Source organism: Anarrhichthys ocellatus, unplaced genomic scaffold, assembly GCF_004355925.1.
Source record: "Anarrhichthys ocellatus isolate YVR2014 unplaced genomic scaffold, GSC_Weel_1.0 scaffold16, whole genome shotgun sequence".
NCBI classification, from domain to species: Eukaryota; Metazoa; Chordata; class Actinopteri; order Perciformes; family Anarhichadidae; genus Anarrhichthys; species Anarrhichthys ocellatus.
In genome coordinates, this window is record NW_022280046.1 from 8856080 (window position 1) to 8866894 (window position 10815).

General features: G+C 42.6%; 1 protein-coding gene across 3 annotated transcripts in view; it reads right to left on the minus strand.

The window, feature by feature from the left end:
* wdr7 (WD repeat domain 7) overlaps positions 1–10815 on the minus strand; it is a 115372-nt gene that overhangs the window by 12144 nt on the left and 92413 nt on the right. For all 3 annotated transcript variants that reach the window (XM_031855804.1, XM_031855805.1, XM_031855803.1), the window contains 4 exons: positions 9903–10089; positions 996–1113; positions 320–469; positions 45–127 (listed from right to left, as the gene is read on the minus strand). In XM_031855804.1, coding sequence (XP_031711664.1) covers positions 45–127; positions 320–469; positions 996–1113; positions 9903–10089 — 538 coding nt within the window. The remainder of the gene's footprint in view (positions 1–44; positions 128–319; positions 470–995; positions 1114–9902; positions 10090–10815) is intronic.

A 10815-nucleotide genomic window follows, 5' to 3' on the forward strand; every position in this document is an offset into this window, starting at 1 on the left:
ACACACACACACACACACACACACACACACACACACACACTTACTTGCAAATAGCAGGGAAACACTCCTGCAGTCCTTTCTTCTTCACCAGAGACCCTTCAATACAGTACATGATGATATCCATCACCTGAAGAAGAGGAGGTGGAGAAGGAGGAGATGACATGTGGGAGAAGGGAAGAGGAGAGAGAGGAAGAAAATTAATTCAACATTCTACAGAGAGTTTGGTCAACAATTTCCTCAAAGCCAAAACATGCAATTGGTTAGTCTTTACTGAGAATATGGAGAACGCCCTCTTCATGTGATGTGTAAGAAGGCTTACCTCGACCAGCAGATCCACAACATCTCCGGGCATCTTCTCTATCAGGATGTCGATCACTCGCAGTATCTCCGTCTTGGCTCTGGCCAGAGTGGTGGTGTGAACATTCTGCTGCGACTGAGAGTTCGCCTGAGCTGCGTTGTACCGATGAACCTGGAAAACAAAAAGGGCATATACATACATATATGTGTTGCTTACTGGAGGAGGAATATGTGAAAGTCATGATGATTAGGGAAACACTGCATTTGAGACTATGTAACTAGTAATTTAGCTCCTCCATTGGGTGTGCATGCTTTAGCTATGCATGTTGTTTGAAATGGTTCAATACTGCCACCAATAAGATACCTACGACAGGACATCATGGCTAATTAAATACTATTCCTCATGTTGATACAGGACGTAAGATACATTTTAATGTGATTCAAATCTAAGTGATAGAAAAGTGCAAAAGGACATTCCACAGTTAATGAGGAGTCAGCGGAGTTGGACAAATCAAGTGTGTATCTTCTGAAGTGGTCTTTTTGTTACTAACCCCCCACCACAGTCAGCATGGAAATACTAAATAAAAGAGGCAACTCTGTACTAAAAACTCCGCTGACAGCACATGGTATGTGAACGTTTGTGTCAGCTGAGGACTTTCTGAAGCTGCTGGATGGTCGTCTGAACAGTTCAGTCTCACCTCTCTTGCGATGGTTGTGATGAAGGCCGGCGGTCGAGCGGTAGCGATAAGAGAGAGGGCATGGCGGGCCGAGCGAGCCGAATCAGCCGGGGGGTTGAGGGGCAAACCCATGGTGATACTGTGGAATATATGAGAGAGACAGAGACAGACAGAGAGACAGAGCGAGAGAGACAGAGGCAGAGCGAGAGAGAGCGAGAGAAACAGAGACAGAGACAGAGAGAGCGAGAGAGACAGAGAGAGCGAGAGAGCGAGAGACAGATAATGAATTATTATATAAAACAATAATAACAACAACAACAATAATAATGGTAATAATAGTCATTGCTTTGCAAGTCACAAGTGTGTCTTAAGTCTAATAGGTTGTAGTAAGTCCAAGTCCTACACTGTGTTTCAAGAAACAATACCATTTCAAATTCAAACCAGTAGCAATACATTTACAGTAATAATAATAACAATAACAATAACAATGAAGACTTTTGTTTCTTTAAAATAAACCTTGTAACATCTAAGATGAAACCCCTCAGGTTTGCCTTAGTGTGTTATCTGTCACCTCTGAGCTGTATTTTGTCAAGCACAGCAGAGTCTTCAAGTCTCGTCTGTTGTCTGAACTACTAACTGCACATTTCAATCCTAATGCAACCTGACTTGCTTCTGGATTGAGTCGCTGCGCAGTTGTTTTTTCTAATCTTTGGTTTGGGGAAGTCACTCCTACTGAAGCGGCTGATGTCCAAGTGAAGTCACGGATCACAAAATCGCTGGTGTTCAAAGTCAAAGTCGAGTCCAAGTCCAAAACTCTGATAAATAGTGCATTTGTTTGGGATTATTTCCAGCAGCAGATTAATACACATTCGGTGCTGCAGCAGGATGGTGTATGTGGGATTGAGTGGAGTCAAAATGAACATTGTCAATCAGAAACTAATGAGTGTGTGTTCATGGTAATGACCATGTCCACCAGTGTGACAGTGTGGCTCATTAATGTGCTTTAATAGTTATTGGACAACAGTGGGGCTTTATGGCACAGATGAAGGGGAAATATCAGGTTCTGATGCACACACAATACTTACTATTATAATAATTAGTAGATATATTCACTGTTGGTTTTGGTCTTTTCATGGGATTTGTTGACGGAAAGAAAAAAGCGATAGAATATCACGAGCTTATCCTTTAAAGAGAGATTCTATAATGATGTAAAGAGGCAGAGACACATTTAAATGTACAATCGTACAGAGAGGGGAAGAAAATGAGATTAAACGGAGAGCGGCGGAGAGATCGAGCCTTACTAATATATGGAGTGAAGAGATTAGCGGGCAGCTTATAATGTCAAGGCCAAGTCAATGGGAGCCATTCACCAGACGACGGCATAATGGACTCCCACAATGCAACAGGAATTAGACACACACACCCTAACAGCTGGCCACATACTCCCCTCTGAGTGCGTGTGTGTGTGTGTGTATGAGAGAGAGAGGGGGGGGCGAGCAAGGCCACCTTGTTAAGAAGTGACTCTGGGGAGAGAGAGGGAGGGGAGAGAGAGGGAAGGGGGAGTGATGGGTGGACGGCCGGCCGAGCAGCACGATTCATCTCCTCTGATAACCGATCACAGCCACAGCACCTGTAATTAATACCGGTAATATATTGGCAATATATCAGCAATATTGAAATGTTTAATTTCATTTAGAGGGCTGGCTGTAATTGGGAGCAGTCACGGTGTTGATATAAGGCAGCGGGAGGGCCGGGAGCTAATTGTACCGAGAACCATCGAGGTTAACGGCCGACGCTTAGAACATGTAATGAAATAATCCAGATTATTATTACAGTCGCAGGAGAACACACGGACATGTGTCAAACCAATTCATTGGTCGGTAGTAAGGTCAGTGAAAGGTGGTGTTGTACTGGACGACATTATATCCAGAGTGGTTCGTTTGCTGCTGAGTGGCAACATAAAGTAGAATTTAAACTAAATTAAAAAAAAATAGGAATTTCCCAGAAAATTCTAAACTAAAGCTTCGTCAAATTAAATAAAGTGAACGGGATTAGGAGATCAGTTAGAAAACTGTTCAACCACTGAATTTACAGTATGCGGAGCCAACAAGAAACACACACACAAACTCAAAAGGTTCTGTGTGTGTGTGTTAACCCGGCAACATGACTGCATTCACAGCCAGTATCGCGCTGACATTAGCCAGTCAATACTGAGTCACACAAATACGCACGGCAAGGATTGGAAGTATTGATTTTTTTGTGTGCGAGGGAGGAGTGAATAACCTCGATCACATGACGAGAGTCACTGCTGCAGGAAGCCGGGACTATGTGTGTGTGTGTGTGTGTGTGTGTGACCGGCTGTTGACTGACGGACTTACTGACTGATCTGCTCAGTCAGTTACAAACGGGCGGGAAGTGGATGGTTTAGTGAGGGACTGTACAGACTGCTTTATTTAAAACGGCATATAAGACAGCATCGATGGCCGAAGAGCAAAACCTCCTATCTGAAAAATGCCTGGATCATTTTGCATATAGGATCTTTTGCACTTGGTGCAAGTTGGAGGAGGTTCTACAAAACGATGCTCTAAATTAAGTTTCAACGAAGGGCGGGATTATTTTTAAAACAGACTGAATATGAACAGCCTTCCTTGTTCTCATCATCCAAAGTGAAATCAGAAAATTCTGCAGATAGGAGGTTTTGCGCTTTGGCCATTATGTACGTATGATGTGGATCTACCCGACAGATTCATTTAAGTCAACGGCCTCCCGGAGAGCAGAGACTGCAGTCTGCACTGTAGCTCCTTACGGAGAAATCTGGTCTGGGACCTTGGTAGGTACCAAAGTTCAGATTATATGGTAATGTGAAGGGTTTACAGATGCAGTCTTATCAGGGTTTCCCCAATTCATTTAAGACATGTTTGACATTTAAGAGTTAAAATCATAGGCTGTATGTAAGAAGTGGACGTAGTCATCGTGACATCACCCATTGGTTTGTGGATTGACATTTAAAGCCTTGAGTTCTGGGATTTGGCCATCGCGGCTTTTTTGAAACAGCGACCTGTCAATCACAGTAAGCTCGCCCTAAAGCATACTCTGCTTTATGGTCTATTTGACTCTAAATGGACCATAATTTACAAAATGAACATCATGCTGTATTGAAGAAGACTTGAAACTAGAGATTGAGACCATAAACTCATGTTTACAATGTTTACTGAGGTAATAAATCAAGTGAGAAGTAGAGTCATTTTCTCATAGACTTCCATTTGCAACCAGAGGAGTCGCCCCCTGGTGGTCAGTAGAGAGGATGCAATTTTTTAGACACAACCCGAGTTAACCACGTCTCCAAAATGTTCTCATCCAGACTCGTTTAGTTGAGTTTCAAGTGTGGAATGGGCTCATTGTTACGCATTATGAGAAGAGGAAGCCACACTCAAAAATTTAGGCAATCGACATAAAGATATATTTATTCATTCATTGGAAGTGCTATTAAAAAGTATTATATATTTTTGTATTCAGGATCCCAAACGGGGCTTGGGTACCACAGACCAACGAGCCAATCATCAACAAGGAGCCATGGGCAGTCGGCTTGCAGCAGGGCTTTTTAAAATGTATTTCTTATTTATAAAGGCACACGGCAGGGTTTGTTTGCAAGTCACATTCATGTAGTTACAGAAGTTTGTCAGTGCAGGCGTGTGTTTGCAGAGCTCAGTGGGAGGAGCATGAGACCGGCTTTACTCGCTGGATTTAAAGACTCAGTCAAACTGTGTTGCTGACTGAGTAACTGGTTGATTGACTTGCTGACTGGGACACTGACAGGTGCAGAATGATTGGTTTACCAATGTGGGAACCAACTGGCTTAACAAGTAGCTGGTTCACTGACTTAATGGCTGGTATGATGCAATGTTTATCTGCTGACTGGTTACTGACTAGATGTTTTACCAGCTTAGGGACTGATTAACTTACTGAAGTACTGGCTGGTTTAGGTACTGACTTACTGACCGGCTTGCTCATTTACAGACAAACAGATTGAACCGGGTTGCTTAGTTGGGTAACTGGATGGTTTGCTGACTGACTGGTTCAGTGATCTATTCACTGGCTGATTCACTCATTGCCTGACTGACTGTTCTACTGGCTAGTTTGTTTAAATGTTTAGTGGCTGACGGGTTTTCTCAGTCGATTACTGACTGCAATACTGACACACTGCTAGTTGATTTAACAACTGGATTACTGACTGATTCACTGGCCGGTTGACAACAGCTCACAGACATGCTGAATATTTTCAATAGTGATATTTATGAGATTCTAACTTTATTATCTCCGATTGTCTAATAACACCGTAAAGCTGCATTGAAAGCAGGTTCTGAATGTAATCAAGTAACCCAAATGAATACACGCACGGCTCGAAACATAAACACAAATTTTATTTCTGAGAAGTGACCCGTGGTTTGCGGATCATTGTTTTCCGACGTGCAAACATCCTGCTGTGGTCATGAGTCGGCATCCGCGGTGACAACGTGTACTTATCTCTGCACGACGCACACAGATTACCAAAACATTGGCTTACCTCCGCACGACAAAGGCAATTTTCAAAAGCACAACGTAAATGCATGTATTTATCCCCGCATGTCAAAGACACACTTTATTCTTTGCTTGCAGACAAACATTAAAATACGTATTTATCTCTGCAGTGGTGACAACAAACACATGAGTCAGGCTCATGTCAGCAAGAGGCCTTTAAATCCCAGTTCACTGATCTGATGAGGTTACACTCTCGAGTGACAGATGTACTGAAGGAATTTAGAAGTTTTGAAAGTTGAACAAGTTTTCTTGTTTATTTCGTTTCGTTCTCAAGTCAGCTGCATTGAAACACACCCTCTGCGAGTGTGTGTACGTTCATTCAACATTTCATACTTTCCTCGTCTTTTTACAGTACAACCTGACCAGTGAAGTGATACTGAAACTCTGTTTGTGTGTGTGTGGTGTGTGTTTGTGTGTGTATTGTGGTGCACTAGTGTTATTTCCTTCAACAACACCAGGAGGCAAGAACACACATCCACAGACATCCCATCATCCATGACACACGGTCCCAAACTCTGTATGTATATGTGTGCAGTAGTAGTACTGCAGTAACTTACTGCAGTACTACTACAACTACTATTAATGTCACAGTGTACAATTAAAATTAGTATTTCCTTTCCACCGTGACTAAAACTCACAATGAAACGATCTGGTCAGGTGATAAATTGATGTGATTGAATTCAAGATGAACTTGGACCATAAGCATACAGTAACTATTGTTCCATTCCAGGTGAGTTTTTTTGATACAATTTTCAACTTCTATGGACTTGTATTATCAATTTGCATTCATTTAAATATTTAATGTAATGGCCGGTGCACGACCTCCTCTGCCGATGGGTGCACGTTGTCCGCAGACAGTATCATGCACATACTCGTGCAAGTCGAGCTGCCGTTCGTGCAGGTTTGCCGATCGCGACGGCTCTTTGTTAAAACCATTAGAGTGTCTGTCTGTCACCATTTTGGTTGTTGTTCTTCTTAACAGTGTGTTTTACAAGAAGGTGGAAAAGGACGTGATGAGGTCAGGGATACAACAGACCAGAGATGCTCTCAGAACTTTTTGGTGTGTGTTCTCACACACACACACACACACACACACACACACACACACACACACACAAAAAGGCACAATTGACAAAGTACACAATAAATACATGCATACCAGTGCAGACCTTGTACATAAAGCTTAAAATAACAGAAAAATATAACAGAGTCCCCAGAACCAAGCCCTGTGGAACACCACAAGACACAAAGTCTCCAACAGTGACGGTAAAACTTCTGTCAGTGAGGTAAGATGAAAACCAGTCTAACGCTGATCCGGGTATGTCCACCCAATCACGTAGCCTCTTAATCAGGATGATTTGGCCTACAGTGTTGAACACAGAACTCTGGTCAAGAAGTACAGAGCAATCCCCTGCATTGTAGAGTGCATTGCTCAGACTCTAACTGATCTCAGCACGAACTCCTTAAACCTTTTCCTCGGTTATTTTCCTCCAGTTTCTCTCCCGAGTCTTCCTGACTCTGCGCATTCATGAATTCAAGTCACACAAGCCAGAACAATATAAGCTGGCGCAGTCGCATCTCGGCCTCGTGTGAGATTGTGTCTATTTACGCATCTTTCCATCGGCTGTTGTAGTGCACCTAAAATGAGCTTACTTCATTAATAGAGCAGTGCGAGTCATCTCCTGCCTGATCATTATAAACATTGATTTGAACATGTTTACCATTATTATTAGTAGTAGTAATAACAGTTGTAGTATTTCAGGTGGAATTACACAATGTGTGTCAAGGGCCAAAAAAGTCCACCAGCTATTGTTTTAACATAACTTAACAGTGTGTAACTCATGGCTCTCCAGCTTCCAGACTCGTCCTGATGTTTACTATTTTGTGTGAATCTTTACGTCCGAGTCTGTTCAACTTCTCACTTTCTATTCTACTAAAATCGGATTGCGTTGTTTTCTCCTCCACACACACACACCCACACTCACACACACACACACACACACGCAGCAGACATATCTATACTCATTTAACCAGACTGACCCAGCTCCAGTTTCAGCCTTAATAGGATCAACTCATGTTGGCCAGCTAGATTTCAGCAGGGAGGAAGACACACAGTCCTTTGTACAATACATGAGAGCATGCCACTGAATTACTTACTCCCTGTGACCTCTGACCTTCACTCATACAAAATGCTACAACCTCACTATGAATGTGTGAAGGCAGCCTTGACCTTTGACCTACTCTCTGCTGGTTGTGGCGTTGATGTTCAAGGAGCCAAAGTGGACTCTGCTGCTCCCGACATCTATGGACTAAGTCTCACAGAGACAGCAAAATCATTGTTTTCCTGTGGTGTGAGGGCGCCTGGCGAGCGAGCCTGTCTTGCGGTGCACCACGTGTTCAGAAATTCAAATATTCCCTGCATTTGAGCGCAAGGCGCAGAGTTGCACTGATCATCAATGCTTGGCCTAGGAGGCCAATCAAATCAAGCAAGAGCCTTTACTACTTTAACACTTATTTCCTGTTTTGATGCCGATAGATGTGGCAGAAATATTGGGACAATGCCAAATGCAGACAAGAGGTTGATATTAGCGGTATATAATTACGACCAACTACTTGGCTGCAACCTCCGCTTCTGAAAACTGAAGCCAATGCGGAAGTGTCTTCAACCTGCATTCTCTCCACTAACCATCAGGGGGCGGTGACTCTGGTTGCAGAAAGAAGTCTGATTGTATAGAAGTCTATGAGAAAATGACTCTACGTCTCTCTTGATTTATTACCTCAGTAAACATTGTAAACATGAGTTTATGGTCTCAATCTCTAGTTTCAAGTCTTCTTCAATACAGCATGATGTTCATTTCGTAAATTATGGTCCATTTAGAGTCAAACAGACCATAAAGCAGAGTATGCTTTAGGGCGGGGCTACCTTGTGATTGGATATGAATGTATGAAACAGAAGAGGATCCCATCTTCTATTTATTCATTATTAGTTTGGAACTAAGAACCAAGTGGCATTTGGTATTTCGGACACTAATTATTGATTTCAGTATCAGTCTAATCAAATAGACCAGAGAGCAGAGTATGCTTTAGGGCGGGGCTTACTGTGATTGACAGGAGTCTTATACGGCGTCTCTACGTTACTCAAAGTCAAACTGGAATATAAGTCACACGATTAGATAAATCAACCTAAAGTCCGCCTTCACACAGACATCTACTAAGACGACCAGACCACATCAGAAGATCCCAGGATAAATTTAATCTCTTTTGTTAATTTCTTTTCTGACACTTTTTGCTTTTTCATGTAAAATGCTGGATCATTTCAACTCCTCAGGCCTCAAATACAACAATCTGAGGAGATCATCTGTCAGCATGTTAACGTATTTCAGCTGAGGAAAGGTGAACTGGCCATTATAATTGAAAGGGTTCGTCCACTGAGGGGCAGGAAATTGCTTCACTAGTTAAGCTTTTATCTGGATGGACATTTTTATAGTGGGGCAGAAAAAAAAAAAAAAAAAAGAGGAAAAACAACATGACACCATATGAACACAGACAAACGCACAGGCACACAGACAGAGGACTCCCAAGTCGGAGCAACGCAGACATCGTTACATCATCATAATGTCCTGCAATCAGATTACAGCCTGGCTTCCATAACTCAGCGTGCCGGCTATATGATGCCTGAGTGTTTCTCTGTGTGTGCGTGTGTGTATGTATATATATCTGAGAGGGAAGACTGAGCAGCCGAACCCACAAACAATGAATAAACTAATCCGTTCCTGAACATAAACTATGGACATGGGACTGTTCTGAACAACAGTGTCCTTTTGTCATGTTCAGTGTGTCTGTCTTTCACCATCACTCGATATGTAAGCTTTGATTTTATATGCATGAGCTGTTTTTTTGTTTTTTTTTGTTTGTTTTTTTTAAAAGGGACAGTTAACCCTAAAATAAAAAAATACCTACGTTTCCTCTTACCTGCCATGCTATTTATTGGTAAAGATTGTTTGGGTGTTGGATTTGGAGATATCGGCTGTAGAGATGTCTGCCTTCCCTCCAATAAAATGGGACTGTTGGTGCTCAAAGCCCCCCAAAAAATACATTTGAAAGAACTTAACAGCAATGTTTCTTTGCAGAACTCATGACCTGGTTCATGAAGATAAACCACAGACCTTGTTGTGAGCAGATTCATGAAGGAACCATTTTCTTTCTACCGTAGTTTTCCTCCGGTCTTCGTGTTTTCTTTATATATATATTCAGGTACAGTGTTTATCTTTATATCAGAATGTATAACAGATGGTGTTTTATGATTTATCAACAACAGCAACATTCGAGTTTGTGTGACCGTGGACTCACTTGGCCAGCTGCTTCTCGGCGTCGGCGCAGAGCTCCAGCAGCCCCATGAGCACCGCCGACACGTCCATGTACGGCTCCCACACGGTGAAGCCTCGGCCAATCAGGTCGATGGCGGTGCGGCGGATGGTGCTGTGGGGGGGCAGCTTGGGACTCGGGGGCTGCAGCAGTAGGAAGGTCAGCGCCTTACCTGTGAACGGCAGAAGCGGTGGAATCAGAGTGATGAAGAATAGAGTCAGGGAGGGGGAGGGGTATCTGAAAGGAGGTCGAAGCTTTAACAATGCTACAGCACATTTTATGTGATTTAATCAGCCATCATTTCACAATTTATTTCCTCCCTTTGCTACAGGGGTGAATGATATCAGGAGAAGAAAAGAATTAAGATGTGATAAAGGTGTAGCTTCTGCTGCATCGGCCGCCATGACGCCTCTTATTTCACATAGGCTGTGGTCACACTTGTCTTTTCGATGTGACTTTTGTCATCTGATCCTGCCAGGACGCATCAACTGTCAGGTCTGTATGCTCCGAGATCAGATCTTGCTCTCTTTGGGATCACAAAAGTTGGATTAAAAAGACGAGTGTAAACACGGCCTTTGTTAAGATTTAAGCTGAAATATGACATTGAATCTGTAACTGTGTGTTAAACTACCAGGGACAGCCCTCATTCAACACGTACATCAATGTGAATGCACCAGAGTCAACTGAACGGCTAATTTAAACATTTACAGTCACAGCCCCACCCACCGCAGGAAAATGCCATTTCAATAAAGAAATCATAACTGCTTATGATCATAAAAAAAAATAATAAATCCTAATGTTTCAAACGAGGGTTTGGGTTGGAAAGATTCAACTCTGGTGTTTTTCTCTCTCACACACACACACACACACACACACACACACACACACACACACACAC